The sequence below is a fragment of the Dasypus novemcinctus genome, chromosome 18, assembly GCF_030445035.2.
Source record: "Dasypus novemcinctus isolate mDasNov1 chromosome 18, mDasNov1.1.hap2, whole genome shotgun sequence".
Taxonomy (NCBI): Eukaryota; Metazoa; Chordata; class Mammalia; order Cingulata; family Dasypodidae; genus Dasypus; species Dasypus novemcinctus.
In genome coordinates, this window is record NC_080690.1 from 50,645,868 (window position 1) to 50,666,268 (window position 20,401).

Genomic DNA, 20,401 nt, shown 5'->3' on the forward strand with positions numbered 1-20,401 from the left:
GTCTAGTACCATATTGAATAACAGTGGTCATAGTGGACAGTCTTGTCTTATTCCTTATCTCAGTAGGAAAGCTTTCAGTCTTTCACCATTGAGTGTAATGCTAACTGTAGGTTTTTCATATATGTACTTTACCATATTGAGAAAGCTTCCTTCTGTTCATGTCTTTTGGTGTGTTTTTATCAAGAAAGGGTGCTATATTTTGTAAAATGTCTTTTCTGCATCAATCAAAAAGACCATGTCATTTATTACACTAATTGGTATTCTAATGTTGGACCACCCTTGCATACCTGGGATAAAACCTATTTAATTGAAGTGTATAATTCTTTTAATTTGCTTTTGGTATTGGTTCGCAAGTAATCTTCTGAGGATTTTTACATCTATATTCATTGGAGAAATTGGTCTGTAGTTTTCTTTTTCCAAAATAACTTTATCTGGTTTTGGTCTTACGGTGATGTTGTCTTCATAGAAACAAGTTTCGTAGTGTTCTCTCCTGTGCAAGTTTGAGCAAGATTTGTATTAGATCTTCTTTGAATGATTGGTAGAATTCATCTGTGAAGTTTCTGGTCCTGAGCTTTTCATTTTTGGGAGGCTTTTGATGACTCAGTCTCTTTACTTGTGATTAGTTTGTTGAGGTCTTCTCTTTCTTCTAGGGTCATTGTGGGTAGTTCTTGTGTTTTTAGGAATGTCCACTTCATCTATGTTATTGATTTTGTTATGTATCGCTGTTCATAGTATACTCTTATGATCTCTCATTTCTGCGATGTCAGTGATAATGTCCCCCCTTTTATTTCTGATTTTATTTATTTACATGTTCTGTCCTTTTTTCCCCCTTTGTTAGTCTAGCTAAGGGTTTGTAGATTTTGTTGATCTTCTCAAAGAACCAACTTTGAGAAGTTGATTCTCTTTAGGCTTGGTTGATTCTCTCTATTGTTTTTTGTTTTGTTTTGTTTTTGTTTTCCATTTATTTCTGCTCTAATTTTTGTTATTTCTTTCCTTTTGCTTGCTTTGGGATTTGTTTGCACTTATTTTTCTAGTTCCTACAGGTTTGCAATTAGTTCTTTGATTTTAGCTCTTTTTTTTTAATATAAGCATTGTGGGCTATAAATTTCCCTCTTGGCACTGCCTTCACTGTATCCCATAGGTTTTGATCCCATAGGTTTTGATATGTTGTGTTCTCATTTTCGTTTGCCTCAAGATATTTGCAGTTCTTTCTTGCAGTTTCTTTTTTGACCCACTGATTATTTAAGAGTGTTGTTTCATCTCCATGTATTTGTGAATTTTCCCTTTTTCTGTCTATAATTGATTGTCAGAATCATTCCATTATAATCAGAGAAAGTGCTTTGTATAATTTCAGTCTTTTAAATTTATTGAGACCTGTCTTGTGACCGAACATATGGTCTATCCCAGAGAAAGATCCTTGAGCACTTGAGAAGAATGTATATCTTGCTATTTTGGGGTGCAATGCTTTATAGATGTCTTTAGGTCTAGTTCATTTATCATATTATTCAAGCACTCTATTTCCTTATTTATCCTCTGTCCAGATGTTATATCCAGTGCTGAGAGTGGTGTATTGAAGTCTCCAGCTATTATTGTAGAGACTTTTATTTCTCCCTTTAGTTTTACCCATGTTTGCCTCATGCATGTGTTTACATTGTTTTTGCTACTTTCAGAATCCTCTTTATCTCTGGCATTTGACATTTTGAATAGTAGATGTCTTGGTGTAGTCTGTTTGCATTTATTTTGTTTGGGATGTGTTGTCCTTCATGGATGTTGAAATTTATGTCTTTCATAAGGGTTGGGAAATTTTCCTGATTTCCTCAAATACTCCTTTTGTCCCTTTTCCATTTCTCTTCTTCTGTGATGCCTATAATGCGTATGTTTGTACATTTTGTATTGTCATGCAATTTCCTTAGATCTCGTTCAATTTTTTCCATTCTCTTCTCTTTCTGTTCTTCTGTCTTTTTAGGTTGAAATGCTATGTTTTTTAATTCACTTATTCTGTCCCCGGCCAATTCAAATATGCATTTATGCCTCACATTTATTTTTAATCTCATCCATTATGTCTTTCATTCCCATAAGCTCTGTTAGGTTTCTTTGCAGGCTTTCAAGTTTTCCTTTATGTTTACTTAGTGTCTTCTTTTTTATTTTTTATTTTTTAAGATTTATTTATTTATTTATTTCTCTCCCCTCCCCTTCCCTTCTCCCCCCCACCCCGGTTGTCTGTTCTCTGTGTCTGTTTGCTGTGTGTTCTTCTTTTGTCCACTTCTGTTGGTGTCAGTGGCATGGGAAACTGTGTTTCTTTTGGTTGCGTCATCTTGCTGCGTCAACTCTCCATGTGTGTGGCACCATTCCCGGGCAGGCTGAACTTTCTTTCGCGCTGGGCAGCTCTCCTTACAGGGTGCACTCCCCGCGCGTGGGGCTCCCCTACGCGGGGGACACCCCTGCATGGCAGGGCACTCCTTGCACGCATCAGCACTGCGCGTGGGCCAGCTCCACATGGGTCAAGGAGGCCCGGGATTTGAACCGTGGACCTCTCATTTGGTAGACGGATGCCCTAACCACTGGGCCAAGTCCGCTTCCCCCAGTGTCGTCTTAGTATTCTTTATCTCTTTAACCATATTTTCCTTCACCTCTTTGAATTGATTTAGGAGATTTGTATGATTGCCATTGATTAGCTGTCTTAAATCCTGTGTCTTGTCAGAATTTTTTATTCTTTTCTTTGATTGGGTCATATCTTCCTGTTTCTTAGTATGGCTTATAAGTTTTTGCTCGTGTCTAGGCATCTGATTATATTGGTTAATTTACTCTGGTCAGTTCCTCTTTCTGCTTAATGGTTTTGTTTCATGACTCTTCTGTGATTTTTGGTTCACATTTTTCTAAAATTTTAAGATTTTCCAACTTGAGTTATCAAAACAGGGCCAGGGATCCACTAATGGGGTCCAGACCATATCCACAGAATCCTGGGAAATAGAGACAAGAAAGACAAGCCTTGTCTTCCTTCACTTTCCCAGGTAGATCGAAAGCTTTCATTGGTTGGATTTTCTGAGCCTATTGGGGCCCCAGTTCAAAGCTGGGCCCTACCATTTAAACTTACAGAAGAGAAACCAAACTCAGCCTTCCTCACCCTCAGGGAGGAATATGCCTGCTCCCCTCTCATTTGGCCACCATCAGCCACAAGTTTTGCTGTCAGTCGCAAGTTTTGCAGAGGCTGTTTGCCTCAAGGGTGGGGAAGGGGCTCCACTCCCAGGCATGGGGGCAATAACTCACAGTTTCCCTTTCAGTCTCTTCCTCTCTCAGTACCCAATCCCTCCTGGATAATGCACACGTCACTCACTTAGTTTGCAGATCCCCAAAGTAGCTCCCTTGGACAACTTCTGCCCTTCCTCCCCTGTTTCATAAGAGCACTGTGTCCTGCATGAGACTCTATCTTTCTCTGAATCTCAATTGATTTTTGAAAAGGCAAAAATTGTTGGAAAAGTAGTCTTTTCCAAAAATGGTATCAGACCGAAACTCAAATGCAAAAGAGTGAATTTGGAGCCTGTAGCAGTTTGATATTGTTTATGAATTCCAAAAATAGATTCTATTTGTAAAATGTTCTTTTCCTCTGGGCATTTGATTGTATTAAATTGAGAGGTTTCACTTTTACTTGATTAAATAATGATTATAGTTTTGATTGGGCCATATCAGTAGAACATTGAGACCCTGCCCCCTTGGTAGGTGGAGACTCACAGAGAAAATGACAAGGCAGAGGAGTTAGTTGGAGTTTTGAACTGGAGTCCTGGGAAGGAAACAATTAGGAAAAGAACATAGAGGAACAGAGATGGCTCCATAGACTGGCAGAGGCCCTGGGAAGAGAGAGCCTGATAGTCTACAGCTGACCTTGTGGAGAGAACACAGAGCAGCTGACCCCGGAGAAGAAGGAGCCCCTGGAGAGAGACAAGACTTATCCCAGCCTGTGGCTGATATTGGAAGAAGCTGGGGCCACGGAGCCTTAAGAGAAAGGGAGGCTGAACCCTTGCAGACATCAGCAGCCATTTTGCTCCAACACGTGGCAACAGACTTTGGGGAGGGAAATAACTTATGCTTTATGGGCTGGTAACTGTAAGCTTCTACCCTAAATAAATACCCTTTTATAACAGCCAACAGATTTCTGGTACTTCACATCAGTACTCCTTTGGCTGACTAAGAGCCCTTCCTCACACCATACACAAAAATTAACTCAAAATGGATCATAGACCTAAATAAGAGCCAAAATTATGAAACTTTTAAGATAAAACATAGCAAGAAATGTTCACGATCTTGTTTTTTGGCAATGGTTTCTTAGCTGTGATACCAAAAAGCCCATGCAATCAAAGAAAAAATAGATCAATTTGACTTCAAAATTTAAAACTTTCGTGCTTGCACCCTCAAAAAAGTGAAAAGGCAAACCCACAAAATACTAGAAAATATTTGTAAATCATATATCTGATGAGGATTCCAGAATATATAAAGAACTATTAAACCTCTTTCAACACTAATATGGGCAAAGGATTTAAGTCAACATTCATGCAAAGATATAAAGGTATCCAAATGGGCCCATGAAAAGATTCTCAGCATCATTAATAATTAGGGAAATGTAAATCAAAGCCACAATGAGGTACCACTAGGATACCCACTAGGATGGCCATTACTTAAAAAAGAGAAAATATCTAGTGTTGGGGAGGATGCAGAGAAATAGGATCCATCTTGCAGTATTAGTAGGAATGTAAAATTGTGCAACCATTGTGGAAAGCTGTTTGGTGGGTCCTCAAAAAGTTAAACATAAGAATTACAACATGACCCAGCAATATCACCATTAGATATATACTCCCAAAAGCATATATTTAAACAGATACACACCAGTGTTCATAGCAACATTATTCACCTATAACCAGAATGTGGAAACAACCCAAGCTTCCATCAACAGATGAATGGGTATTCAAAAAATGTATACTATTTAGGGAAGCGGATTTGGCTCAACAGATAGAATGTCCACCTACCATGTGGGAGGTCCAGGGTTCAAACTCAGGGCTTCCCAACCCATGTGGTGAGCTGGCCCATGCACAGAGCTGCACTGTGCGCAAGGAGTACCATGCCATGCAGGGGTGTCCCCCATGTAGGGGAGCCCCACGCTCAAGGAGTGTGCCCCGCAAGGAGAGCCGCCCCGCGTGAAAAATAGCACAGCCTGCCCAGGAGTGGTGCCACACACACACAGAGCTGACACAGCAAGATGACAACAAAAAGAGACATAGATTCATGGTGCCACTGACAAGAATGCAAGCGGACACAGAAGAACACACAGGTCAGGGGAGAAGGGTCAGGGGAGAAGGGAAGAGAAATAGAAAATAAGAAATATTAAATATACATATGTATACATTCAGATTATTATTTAGCCATTAAAAGGAATGCAGTTGTGATATATAGCACAACATGGATGAACCTCTGAAACATTGTGCTAAATGAAAGAAGCCAGACACAAAGGATAGATATTTTATGGTTCCGTCTATATGTAATCTCTAGAAAAGGCAAAATCATAGAGACAGAAAGTAGATTAGAGGTTCCCAGGGGCTGGGGGATTGGAAATGGGGAGTTACTGCTTATGGGTACAGAAGTTTCTGTTTTGTTGACAAAAAGTCTTGGTAATGGGTGGTGGTGATTATCACTAATGAATACCATGCAATTGCACACTTAAACGATTGAAATGGCAAATTATATGTTATATATGTTGCCACAATAGAGAAAATTGAAGATTGTGGTAAGGGATGCACAACTCTGTGAATATACTAACAATCATGAATTATATAATTTAAATGGGTACATTTATAGTGTGTGGATTATATCTCAATAAAAGCTGTTTAAAAGGAAAAATTGGGAGCGAATGTGGCTCAAGCAATTAGACACTCACCTCCCGCATGGGAGGACCCCGATTTGGTTTCCAGTGCCTCCTAAAGAAAGCCAGTAGACAGATGACGGAGCCATCTCGGGGAGTGTGTGTGTGTTGGGGGGGGGGTGGTTTGAAGAGTAAAAAATTCTTTTAAGAAACACATTTTTTTTAAAAAGTAAAACTATTCTTTTTCTAAACTGTTCTAACCAGTAATTCTGTTTTTAAGAATCTATCCTAAGGAAATATATTCATTCATTCATTCCTCTAATATTTATTGGATGATTAGTATGTTCTAGTGGATACTACTTTAGGTGCTGAGGATATAATAATGAACAAAATAAGGATCTAATCAGATCAGATTAAAAACCTGGGTTGTTTTTTTTTAATAAAGGGTAGTCATTACATTAATTTCTGTAAGAAGAAGAAAAACTGGAAGCAACCTTAGATGATCCAGCAGCAGATAAATTATGGCATAGCTACATAGTGGAATGTTACAGAACAATTTAAAATTAAATTGTTCACAGAATAGTCATCGATGGGGAAAATTATACAACATAATATAAATTAAAGAAAATGTTATTCAAAATGTTATAAACCAATATGAAATCAAAATTATTTCTAAGGTAGTAATGTTGGGACTCAAGAATCTACCTTTCCCCTGATTATTATTGTTGTTTTTCTGAAATTTTAAAGCTCCTACAGTAAGATAAATTATCCTTATAATCATAAAAACCATAAGAATCCACTTCCTTGAGTTTCCATTAGCACCAAGCAAAAGTATTTAAATGTTGCTCATCTAACTTTTAAATGCTTAATGAAAGTTTGTTTCCTTCAAGATGACGGAAACAAAACTATGGGGAAAATATAATCTGCTGGATAAAACTGGTATTTATTATATACCAGCGTGAGTGTGGAGTTGGCTTATTTGAAAGAGGAGGAAAACTAAGAGAAAATATCGACTCACTATTAGGGGCTGCCTCTTTTTTATTTGTAGCATATTTTTTTTGTGTAAAAATTGGTTTTTGCTTCTTTCTGTATCAACCTATCAACAGTTTTTATTAAATTTATTACAGTTATCTTTAGTGAGTGCTTATTATGTCTAGGCATTACCACATTTGGTCTTTATACCAGATCCTTAGCATGCAGGAAAGTATCATCATCTCTCGTTCACAGATGAAACAGTTCTGGCCCATGGAGGTCACACAGCAGGTCCGTGGCAGACTCAGCACCACAGTGAGGGTGCCATTAACTCCAGGACCCATCTTCTCAGCCATCACCCCGTGCTGCCTGCTATGAGGCCATGAGCCGAAGAGCATATGGCCTTGCCTAGAGGAGTTTGCAGTCTAATCAGGGAGATCAAGCAATATACAATATGGTCCTAAAATGTATGGTATGGAGAATTAGGAAATAATGGAATTCAATAAGGTAGTGGTTTTTAGTAATTGTAGACAGTAATTAGAAGTAATTTAGGAGAAAACTGAAGATTACAAACTGCCCTTGCTGATTCCCACGACACATTTACACCATTGTTTGCTTCCTGTGCGTAATTTAACCCCTTTGTTTCCATTTAATGTTACAAAAATTTACATATTCTGTTATTAATAGGTAGAGAATCAATATGTACAATGTGATTTGGTTCCTTTTTCCAATTATGTTTCTTGACTCTGGTGTGTTATGTAACCAGAGCTGTCCCACCTAGTGACCATGCAGGTCTCAAGATGTCTGTTTAACCACCTAATCTTTGACTGTTGCAGGCGACATGGCTGTATAATATACAGATAACAGGTTTACTCCTGGTGTGCACTCTTCAGTTTTTTAATTCCATGATTCTTGGATCACTGCTTATCAGTTTTAACCTTTCAGTATTAATTGCAAGAAAACTTCAGGTACGACATTTTATGTTCTTAATCAAACTTTCTTTGAAAATCGTTCAGTTGTTTGAATCTTATTTTTGTACAGCATATGAAGGAAAATTTACGACCAAAATTCCACTAAAAAGAACTAGTGCTACATTTGCTCTTTATTTCAAGTACCATTTCTGTTTTCAAATTCCTGAGATCCTTTGAAATCCCCTTTGTTTTGACATTTATTATTTTTTAGAGAATCAGAACTTTGATTCAGAGATTTGCCAGAGATGCTTAGTTGATTGCCATTGATTTTAAAGTTGAAATAAAAGGAAAATTTTTAAACTGTTTTGTGTGTGAACCCATGAGCAAAGCTGACAGGCACTTTGTGGTTTTATGTACTAACACTACTCTTTCCCCCATCCTCCCATACCAAATTATTGATTTTTAAATAAAATAAAAGATTCTTAAATTTACACAAGATTTAAATTGTTTTTCCTTAATATTCTGATGGAGCCTGTTTCCTTTCTCTTATACAAACATTTCTTTATCAAGAAACCATTTTGTTCTCTGCTTTTGGAAGAATAAATCCCTTTTTAGTCATTTTAGTAAGAGCAACTATGGACAAACTGTCACAAAAAAATTTCAAAAGAACAAAACAGGTTTTTAGTTGACTATCTAAAAACAGTAGATAGTTTTATCTAAAAAACAGTCATCCTTGAAAGGTTAATTAAAAATAAACATTCATTTTTAAGCCTTTAGCTATTACTTTATTTAGCAATCTTTGAAGTTATCTGATGATTTTATGAAAACTGTTATCAAAGAGCACAAAATACTTTTTTTCTATTAATAGATTTTTATTAAACTGGTTTATAGCTATGTCTGTGATACATCAATTAATGTATAAAGATATAAAGATTTGTTCAGTAAACATAGCCTGAGTACCTTAAACGGTAGACCCAAATACTCAGTTTGGTTGCATAGGTATAAGAAATAAGACTAGGACACATTTCCTCATCTTACAGAGCTCATTATTAAAAGGGTCCTTATACTACTATAACATTACATACATTAAGACAGTGTAACCTCATGAAGATTAGTAGATTACATATTGCATTAATATTTTCCCTATATTTTGCATAATCCAATGTTGAAAATCATTGAATAATATGATGGTGTTTATGAAGCTATATTAAAATTTGAGAAGTAAAACTCAACTCTTTTAATTTCTAGAAAAATCTGAAAACTGGAAGCTTCTTTAATAGGCTTGGGAAACTTTTGTTACATTTGTTCATGGTTTTATGTTTGACACTTTTTCTCAACAACATTATCAAGGTAGGTTAATAAAATGGCATTTAATGTATTTTTTATTCATAACATTGGAGAGACATTTTAAAACTTGCAGTTTCAAATAATTCTTGCTTTATAAAGTGTATCTGCATTACTAAAGAGTTACAAGTTTACACTAAACAGGCTCAATTTTAGCTTTGTTTCAGTGAAAAGATTATTTTCTTGATTTTTAGTCCCTGATTTCTTCGCATTCTTTAACATGATCTACGTTGAACTTACTTTTTGAGTTATTAAACTTTTTAAAAGCTCTATCTCAAAAGCATTAAACAAGTATTTCCCTAAATTAAGAGCTATGGTACTTTAAAAAAAAATGACATGATTTTTATTGGGTTGAATTAATTTTAAAACTGACCCTACTATCTAATTTCTGCTGGAAAGCAGAGCAGAGCTCAGTCTTAGTATATGTTCCCCAACATTTAACTGACTTAAAATTAACAACCCTGCTTAGTAAAATAACTTATTTAGTAACTCATGCATCCATTTGTTATATGCTTAGTAGGAGTTTGGCTAAGATTTTTTCAGTGCCTAGGGCACTACTTAGCTAAACATACTTTTTAATATACTTTTCAGGTTAAAATTTTTTAGAGGACAGGCTTTACTTAAGGGTATAGCTCTTGCATCTTGATGTCCCATATGTTTTAGGCTAGAGCAGAAACAATTATTTCTTGAGACAATTATGCCCCTTCTAGAAGTCCTGTCTCAGGACAACAAACACACATGTGCATGGCAGGCTCATGCCCCTTCATAAGAGAATGGCAGTCCTTTCCTATCTGCTGCCTGTCAAAGAAAAAGACTTCACTCAACCAGCAACCTTGAACAACTCCATTCCAGGTCCTTATCAGTAAGTTCTTAAACTCCATGTAGTTCAGTACTTAAAAGCTTATTTGAGCAGAACAGTGTTTCTGGAAGCTTGGCTGAAAGAGATGCCATTCATCCATGTACCTACTCTACATATTCAGGGATCTTTTCTTAGATTAAGCCAGACCAGTGTAAAGCTGCATGCCTGGACCACTCTTTTTGGCTCCCCAAAGAATAATTTCCTTTGAATTGCACATGATATTATGCCAGTGACCTACAATGAGGGGAGTTAGAAGGTACAGTCCTATGAAACTCTTTGGTGTGTTTTCTATTCCCCTGAGAGAAATTTCTTAATTATCAGTTCTAGGACTTTCAGGATCTCTTCTGAGCAACTGGTTTTGTTTTAATTGTATGACCCTGTGAGTAACATAAATGTTTTTATCTTCCTCTTTGCATTGACTGCTAGAATGCCCAAGCCCAGATTTGTGGCTTATTTTAAGCTAATGAATATATTTTGTGTACTAACCTCAGTTCTGGTGTCATTCTACTTTTTTCCTATCTTTTTTTCTGATTTTATTTCTTCACCCACTTATGTTGTATGGATGTTTATAAGCCATAAATTAAAATTAATCAAATTAAAATTTTGTGAATTAAAGTTGAAATCATTTAAGATGGACCCCAGCACTCACCTCTAGGGGATCACTACAGGGTCTTAAATTGTCTTTGGATGAATGAGTCTTACATCACTTTGTATCTGCAGACACAAAAACCCCAGAGCCAATAGCCTTGGGGACTATTTAACGTATTGAACATTTTTTTTTTTTTTAAGATTTATTTATTTATTTAATTTCCCCCCCTCCCCTGGTTGTCTGTTCTTGGTGTCTATTTGCTGCGTCTTGTTTCTTTGTCCGCTTCTGTTGTCGTCAGCGGCACGGGAAGTGTGGGCGGCGCCATTCCTGGGCAGGCTGCACTTTCTTTTCACGCTGGGCGGCTTTCCTCACGGGCGCACTCCTTGCGCGTGGGGCTCCCCCACGCGGGGGACACCCTTGCGTGGCACGGCACTCCTTGCGCGCATCAGCACTGCGCATGGGCCAGCTCCACACGGGTCAAGGAGGCCCGGGGTTTGAACCGCGGACCTCCCATATGGTAGACGGACGCCCTAACCACTGGGCCAAAGTCCGTTTCCCAGTATTGAACATTTTTAGGTTTCAGATCATCATATTGTTGCTATTCTGGTCTAAAAAAATTGTTCCCACTGTGCTTCAGCCTCTCTCAAACCAAAGCAGCTCATCTTTTATCTATTTTACATATTGACAAACATATAAGATTTTTACATATAAGATTTTGTTTAAAAAAAGGGTTCTGCTAAAAAAAAATTGAAAGTGGGGGCATAAAAAAAGCTTGAAAATCCCTGCCTTAGACTTCCTCAGTTCTAGGAACTCCTGTGAACATTTACTTGTTTTACATATTTTTTCTCCATTGGGAAATTATCAAGAAACCATACCTAAAACACTAATAGTGGTTTTTGTTTTCTCCCTCCCCAATAGAAAATTCTTAACCTGAAGTCTGATGAGCATATATTTAAATTTTTGAAGGCAAAATTTGGTTTTGGAGCAACAAGGTATGACTGAATTGATAAACTGTGCTATTTTATATTAAATTAAACTATCTTTGTGCCTTCAGCTATTAATTGCAGGCTCATGTTGAGGAAAAATAAAATGTTTGTTTACCTTGTATTGAATTTAATACTTTGCTCTCCATGTATTCCCTAGGGATTTTGATGCAAATCTTTATCTATGTGAAGAAGCTTTTGGCCTCCTCCCTTTTAATACATTTGAAAGACTTTCAGATACTCTGCTTTTTTATGCTTACATATTTGTTCTGTCCATCACAGTGATTGTAGCTATTGCTGTTGCCCTTCATAATCTCAGGTATGGCATTATTTCAGAAATCTAACACTCTACTTTAATGAATTTATTCTGTGTTGCAGAAAAGTTGCTAAATAGAAAGTGAAACTATCAGACACAGAGAAGAATTGTTGAGCTTAAAGGGGGAACAGTTTAGAGTGGGCTCCACTCTCAGGTGTCCATGTGAAGATACAGTTAAGAACAGTGGGTACAGGTGCAGACTGGTCTCAGTTTAAGTCCTGGCTGCACACTTGGGAACAGTGTGATCTTTGAGCCAGTTATTTAACCTTTCAGTATTTCCGTTACCTTCTCTGTACAATGAGGAATACTTAAGAGTATTTACTCTACAGGGTTTTGTAAGAAATAAGTTAAAACAACATAAAGTACTTAAAGTATTCCTCATGCCTAGAATATTTTTAGATGTTATCTATTACTGACTTTTAAGTCTCCCATTTTTTTTCCATTATTAGTTTCTTATGTTTTTCTGCTGTCTTCTTCTAGCTGCTTTTTTATTTCTAATGAAATATCAAGAGTTAACTAATATTCATTTGTTTTGTTGCATCTTGTTTCAGGGTACATAAAGTTGCAATAGACCATAATTATATCTATTAAAAGTCTTAAGCAATAATTGACAAAATTTTTAAACTTAGCTTGTCTACTAGTCTATTGAAAGAAAGAGTCAGGGATTATATTAAGACTTTTATAAAAACTTGTTAGAATTTTTCCCTATGAAGCTCATGGAGATTTTTGCATTTACTATCCATGTTAAATTAAAGGAATATTAAGTGCAAGAAGTTGAAGCTACTGTCATTTGTGAAAACTTAATGAAGCTCACAAGGTGGCCCTTTTTCTATATAGTTATCTTGCCCGTTCAGGTGCTGGTGAACTGTGATTCACTGCCACAAGAGAGCCATGTTGGGAAAAAGTTACTAAAATGAGCCCAGATCAGTTGAGGTGTTTTATGATTATTAAGAATGAAGCAACATTGAACCATGAAAATATTTCATTGACTATAAACTATTTTAGTATCTTTCAGAAATGTTCTTTTTTATACTTAGCCCAAGATAAAATTTAGCCCTGTGAAAATAGATGGAAATTATTCTAGACAGTGTAATTTAATATTATTCCAGACATACGAAGTGTCGACAGGACACTAGACTGCATGCAAAGCAGGAAGTTCAGTTGGCCTGCAGTATCTTTGAGAAAGTGTCTGCCATGCTCAGTGTGAATCTATGAGCCGTCTCTGGAAGCTGATTTGGTATATGATTATAGATAAAGATTTTAGAGCATCCTCATCCACCAGGTAGGGATATTAGGACTTTATTAGAGAAAAAAAGTAATTTAAGAATTATAGTGTCTTAAGATGAGTTAACTTTTAGGTAATTTGAAGAATTTTTATCAATGCCAAGTATTTAAAGTATTTCTACCTTTTTAGTGTGAGGAAAAATGATACTGTTGGATTTTATACAACAACCTGCATTGCATGAAGGATGCAGCTGAAAGTGCACAGTGTTCTATACTCGTGGGATTAATAAGAGCCTTTCACCTTGGATTGGAGGGGTGGGGAGGGTTACCAGATTTCCCTGGTATGAGAGCATATATTCTCCACTTGTCTGGAGCACTCAGCAGTCTTTTAATATAGAAACCAGAGTTTGGGTTATGATATATAAGAGTTAAGTAAAAAATTACCACCAATGGTGAAAACTGCCTTAGAGTATCATTTTAATTTTCTTATGAATCTAAGAATGTGAGAAGAGGATTTCTAGGAAATAAAACTTCTCTGGTTACATAGAGAAGCATCATAACTATCAAAGCCTATTCAATCAGTGGGCCTTTATGAGAGTCTTACTTTTATCTTACATTGAAGGTCCTTAACTGCTGTTGTCTTTTCCCCTTGACAACAAATTCTGTAACATCTGGATCTACTCATCAGTCTTAATATCACCAAAATGGAGATAACCAGAAAGTATGTGCTTCCCAATGTGAGGCAACATCAAGTACAAAGTACATCATACCTCCATGAACTGTTGTTGGGGGGTAAAAAAAAGAACTCTAATAAACCTGTAAATCTAATTACAAACTCACAAGAAGCATGGGAATGGAGAAATATGGTAAACATTACCACAGGTTGATAATCAGCCAAATCTACATGGTGGGAAGAGTTACAGGACAAATGTTTTCTTTAGCAAATAAGTGGTCTTGGGGGCAGACAAAGGAAGGGGATATTGTTACGGAATAAAAGATACTTAAAGAGATATATCAATGAAATGCAGTGTACAGCATTTGGATCCTGGTTCAAACAAAACTGAAAAAAACAATTGCAGTAACCAAGGAAAATAAAACACTAACTGGGTGTTAGTGATGTTAAGTAACTACTGTTAATTTTAATGCGTATGATTATTTTAATGTAGCTACATTTAATAAAAGACATCTATTATACATAACAAAGTATAGGCTTAAAAAGTGGTCATTGATTAATAAAGGAGCTGAATTTGAAGTTCATGGTTACATGTTTATTTTTGCTTATTTGTGAAAATTTGCAAAATACCAGTAATAATTTGTAAAACATCTCTTAAAGGTCTCTTCCAGTGTCAGTGATTCTAAAAGGATTTTTTTGTTTTTCCTTTTTTTTATTTAAAGAATTGAAGCACTTTAAATTTTTACTGATATGATATCTGTGAAATTGTTGTTATTCTAATACTTGTTATTCTAATACTTTAAAAGTATTGACATTTTTAGCATTATAAACAAATTCAGAATTATTTATGTTAATTAATTTCATCTTAGGGAAATGCTCTTTTATATTTTTAAATAAATTTAAACAGATTTATAAGTGTTTGAAGGCATAAGTTTATTTTCTTTAAAAAAAACATTTAACTAAATTAAAGTTATGAATCTAGCTTCATTTTTTATGTTTACTATTTTATTCAGTGATTCTACAAATCAGCAATCCATGAGTAAAATGGAAAAATGCACAATTGAACTGAAACCTGAAACTGCCTACAACTTAATACATACCATTCTGTTTGGATTCTTGGCTTTGAGTACAATGAGGTATTTTTGCCTGTTTGATTTCTTTATTCAACCACTCTTTGACATAATTTAGCAATACAATTTGGAAAGTTAAAATCATCTTCAGTAACAATTATGGTTTGTATAAAAGTGCCCTTGTTCACTAATGTCCTCTTCCAGTATAAAATATTATTTATAACCAGTTTTTTCCAAATTACAAACATTCCTATACTTTACTTATGGGATAGTTCACAGAAGGCTATGAAATTAATAACTCTTTGGAAGATGGTTTTTGCATGGTTTCAGTAAGATTTTACTGTGACAGACTGTGAAGCGATCTCTTCACCTGCCATAGACTCCAGGTTTAAATACAGCAAGTACTTATTTGACCTTTGCCTGTTTCTGCTGTTACAGAATGAAGTATCTCTGGACATCGCACATGTGTGTGTTTGCATCATTTGGTTTATGCAGCCCTAAAATATGGGAATTACTTCTGAAGTTAGTCCATCTTTACAACCCAAAAAGGGTCAGTGCTACCCCTTATCCCTTAAATTAGTCTGGTGAAATGGAGACTAAAATTTGACGATAAAATTAATTAATATATTACAATTTTATAAGCATTTTTTAAGTGTATCATTTCTTTTTCCCTCAACCATAAGTAGATATGTTCATTAAACAGAATTTGTAAATACTAAAAAGCACAAAAAAGAAGTCAGTGATTCCATTATCCAGTTATCACTTATTATTCTAATGTATTTTCCTAAAAAATAATTATTAATAAATGAATGATAATGATGACTAGCCTACAAATGCAGTTTTGAGTTGTTCTGCCCTATAAATTCACTAGGTGGCAATGTGGTGGAAGCTACAAATATCTGATAAATGACTGGAACCCTAGCTTTGACTGAGTTGTTGTCCATATTGGACTTGTGCTCCATTAAATTATATTTCTTTTTTTTTTTTTTAAGGCATGTTTACAAAGCAGAACAGTAAGTCAAAACATTTAAAATAATTGTAATCTAAGTAGTTTCTTTCTTATGTAGATATGTATAATGCGATATTCAGTACCGATATTAGTACTGCTGTATCTTTCCTATAAGGTAAGACTGATTTTCCTCATTCTTATCATTAATTCATTTAACAGAATAATTGCTTTGACTCAATGTACTTTGTGTATTATTTGACAAATTAGAATAGTTTGTGGAGGTTATAAGTACCTCCTTAGATGCTTGTGACAATTGGCATTGATAGGAAAACTGATCTGTTTTCCCTAAGTTTTTAACAAATGAAAAGCTGTAACAAATCTAATTTTAATTAAATTTAATTTTAATTAATTTTCATTAATTTTGGATTTAATTCTAGTATTCATCTGTTGCAAATTCTAAAAATCAGGATGTTTTCAGACCTGTTTTGAGATGAATAAAGTAGAAAAAATATTCTCCCCTGTTACATGATTTATATAGAGTAAGAGACTTAAATGTGTCTCACTTTGAAGTACATGTTTTATTAGATGCTGAAATTACCTTTGTGATAGGGCTGGGCATATATAATTAAATACAGTTTAAGATTAGCCTTTTTATCTGTTCTTCAGTTTCAGTAGGAAATGATTAAATTCTTCCTATTCTCATCTACTGATTTCTGAAACAGCATTAACTGCTTCTAATCTGAGAACACCCTGTAAGATAAAATGATCAGGCTGACTACTTTGTGAGTCTTTTCACACTGTTGAGATTTAGAGGCTTGAATTTTCACTTGGGCAAGTAGCACAGAGAATTTGTTTTATCCAGTTGAGCTCTTGCCCTCTCTTTTTAAAAATTCTTTCATAATTGAAGTTTTTCTTACAACTTAACTTTTCTCATTCTAACCGTTTTCAAATATACAGTTCTACAGTGTTAATTACATTTACAATGTTGTGCTGCCATTATCTTCATCCACCTGTTACCAAAAGAGAAATTTTAAATATTTTTTAAGTTTAGATTTTTCCTTCAAATTTTTTTTCTTTTTAGTTAGAAGAGTAGATTTCAGACTTTACTGTGTTTGAATCAGAGCCCCTGATTTGGGAAGGCAGTTAAAGTGGGGACTATGGGGAGGTGAGGGAAATCACCCAAACAAGGGATCAACCACAAGCAGCTCAGCTTTGGTTTTACATGATATTTTCATGAAAGAGTTTATTTGAACCAAAGAGTTTAGGCCAAAAAAAGTTTGATAATCACTGTGTTGGATAATTCTAGTATAAATTTGTCAAAATATTATGTTCTGTGTTCCTATCTTTCAAAACATATACTATTATGGGCAAAGCCCTGTGCTAAATCCTAGATGTTGGAAAACACAGAAATATTTAGCCCTTGCCTCCTCTGGAAATTTGATTGCTCTAATATAAATAAACTGAACTTCTTAACACTATCTGGAAAGTAGCAACCCCAAGGATCAGACAGTGTATGTTTAATAATAAATTAAGGTAATTAAAGGTAAATTCACCTTTATACATTGATCCTGAGGGGTAAAAGCCCCACTTAAAAAAAGATAGAGCTCATCATCATTTTTGTCTTACCACTAAAGATGTTTGCAAACTAGAACAATCTTTTCCACTGTTTGTGTTGGCTGAATTCTATTTATTTGAAATGTATTGATTTTTTTAAAGCTTTTTGAGGACTTAGATCTCTTTTTCTTGATAAAATTGAGGAAGGGCATTATAGAAGTAATAAACTTCTATAAACCTACAATGCAGTAGTTCTCAAAGTGGAATTTCCAAACCAGCAGCATCAGTTTTACTTGGGAACTGGTTAGAAATTCAGATTCTTGTGGCCCACCCCAGACCTACTGACTTAGAAACTCTGGGAATGGGGTCCTGAAAATCTGCTTTAACCAGCGCTTCAGGTGATGCTGTTGCACTACCAAGTTTGAGAACCCCCCCTGCTATGGAACAGGGTTTATCAACCCATGGCATGTGGCATTTTGGCTGGATAATTCTTTCTTGCAAGGGATTGTCCTGTGCAGAATAGAATTTTAGCAGCGTCCTTAGGCTCTTCCCACTAAATGTTAATAGCATCCCCTTTCCTGCAGTTGTGACAACCAAAAACATCTCCATACCTTGCTAAGTGTCCCCTGGGGGCAAAGTCCCACCTCCACCGCCCTTGAGAACCACTGCTGAAGAAGAACCAACTGATTGCTTTGAAAATGCCATCATTTTCAGGAAATCTTTGTAGATTTTCCCTGAGTTAGGGAGTTAGTATTCTAAAGAATCCTGCAGAAGACTGTTGGCCTAGTCTCTTTGAGTATAGGACTTACGAAGAAATCTTAAGGCATCCATCTTTCACTGTATAAAATACTTAAGATATTCATGTTCTCAAAATTTGTAAAATAAAAAATCACAAGGAAAATATATATGAGTTATCTTGAAACTGAATGTGTTTTTCAACTGTTGAACATATTTTTCTGTGAGTAATGTGAGTTAATGTCTTTTAAACCCTGATTTGAGTTTTATATAACATTCGTAATAGGGTTTTCAGAGTTGGTTGTTCACATTACCAATTTTGCTGCGTCTCTTCTTTTGGATAATCTTATTTCAAAGGGGAAAGCATGTACTAATCTCTATTCTGAAACCAAGAGTTAAATAAAATTATTACTCTAGTTTTAAATAACTATCTTTTGGATAATCTTATTTCAAAGGGGAAAGCATGTACTAATCTCTATTCTGAAACCAAGAGTTAAATAAAATTATTACTCTAGTTTTAAATAACTATCTGGGTTGCTGAAATCCCATATAGCTACTGTTGATTGTTTAGAAACAGTATTTAGTTAATTTGGCGCTGACTTTCACATTGTTTAAGGAGTTTGCTGCAAGGTTTTGTGGCTAGATTTTGTTATTTTCAGAATTAATACCAGCAGCTTTCAAAAAATATCCAGTATCCCTTGAGTTCACAGATTTCAATATATGTTTTATACCTGAAGAAATTAGAGCTTATCATTAAGTTGGTACTCTAGGTACTCTGTTGATCAAAATTAATAGGTAAGATAGTTGAAATACTACAAAGTTATCATTTAATCAGTAGTTTTTACTACATCTCTTCAAAAACTGGAACTATAAGTGCTGACATCTGATTTCACATCTCCAGGATTATTCTTGATTCACATACCCAGGAGACAAAATGTGAACGCATAGTAAAAATGACCAACAATATGATGACAGGATAAGAAAGTGATAGGGCTGAAGCATAGCCATAGACCAGGCAGGTGCTACTTTGGTTCTAGTTAGTGTTACTGAAATAAAAGTATTATATTTGGAACATCACTGAAACATACATACATTGTCAATATATGTATGCATTACGACATAAGAAATGGATTCCACACTTAACCTGAGGATATAGATGATCAAGTCTTTTAAGTCAACCATCAATCTTATAAAACAAATAAGATTGAATTAATTGTTAAATTAAACAGACAAGGTATATTAGGTGGTGAATTCATAGTGTAATTTTACATTATATCTGCATAACCTTAAGTAAATTATGTGGGTCAGGAGGCACCAGTGGTACAGATAGAATGTTCAAATCTACCAGGCTTTCTTAGAGACTCCTGCTTTCAAATATTCTTTGCCAGTGTACCTGAAACTATATTAAAATATATCCAGAGTTGTCCAGATTTCTAGTTCAAAAACAAAATCACCATATTACAGAGTGAAGGGGGGCTGAAATTCGAGTCAGATTCCAAGTCATGGCTTCTGCCACTCTATGACCTGGGCAAGTCAGATTCCTTTTCTGAGCTGCATTTCCTTACTTATAAAATGAAAAATAGCAGTGATGATACTTGTGGCATCATCTGCCTCACTGGATAAAGTAAGGTTCTACATCTGAAAGCACTTTTGTAACTATAAAATGGCATTACCTCCCACAAATTCTCTGTAGAAATGGTAATGCCATTTCACTCTGAGGGTATATTCAGAGTAGACTACACACAAGCAACAGGATGTTAATTAGTCACATTTTCCTAATATACTGTCAACTTTCTTGTGATTGGTATTCCTGTCATCAAAATCAATGTTTTCCTAGATATTGACACTACAATTATAAAATAAAAGCTCATTGTTTAAAGTTGACAACACTTCTAGTCCTACTAGCTCCTGCTCAAAATAATTTTGTCAACTTTTCCAGACTTAAGCTTACTTGTTGTACTAGGAGGGTTTTCATAACAGTAAAATACTTCTATATTCCAGTTGCCATGTTTACTCAGTTTATAAATTATATGTAGCTTCTCTTTTTTCATTTAACTTGAGTATAGTTGTGAGCACGGGGGTGGATTTTGTTTTTGTTTTGTTTTGTTTTTAATTTCAGTTCTGGCCAGGAATGATGGATGAACTCTCCGAGTTGAGAGAATTCTATGATCCAGATACAGTGGAGCTGATGAACTGGATTAAGTAAGAAGATTTTTTTAAACTTTTAAAATTTTAAGTTCTTTTTAAGAGTCACAACAGACCTCATTTTCTTTTTTTTCTTATGAATTTAATTGTGAAGAAATATTCATTTACTTTTTTTTTATTCTAAATTTGGAAATTTCTTTTCATTCAAAATTATTCTCTCCAGCCATAT

General features: G+C 35.2%; 1 protein-coding gene across 11 annotated transcripts in view; it reads left to right on the forward strand.

Annotated features, from left to right (window-relative positions):
* Positions 1-20,401, forward strand: part of DPY19L3 (dpy-19 like C-mannosyltransferase 3) — an 89,142-nt gene that overhangs the window by 47,391 nt on the left and 21,350 nt on the right. For 2 of the 11 annotated variants that reach the window (XM_058280102.2, XM_058280103.2), the window contains 8 exons: positions 7,657-7,788; positions 8,980-9,081; positions 11,442-11,515; positions 11,667-11,825; positions 14,733-14,855; positions 15,228-15,339; positions 15,782-15,802; positions 20,147-20,229. In XM_058280102.2, coding sequence (XP_058136085.1) covers positions 7,657-7,788; positions 8,980-9,081; positions 11,442-11,515; positions 11,667-11,825; positions 14,733-14,855; positions 15,228-15,339; positions 15,782-15,802; positions 20,147-20,229 — 806 coding nt within the window. Of the gene's footprint in view, positions 1-7,656; positions 7,789-8,979; positions 9,082-11,441; positions 11,516-11,666; positions 11,826-14,732; positions 14,856-15,227; positions 15,340-15,781; positions 15,803-15,856; positions 15,914-20,146; positions 20,230-20,401 lie in introns of all 11 variants that reach the window. The other 9 variants (XM_058280100.2, XM_058280101.2, XM_058280105.2 and 6 more) reach the window with 8 other exon arrangements.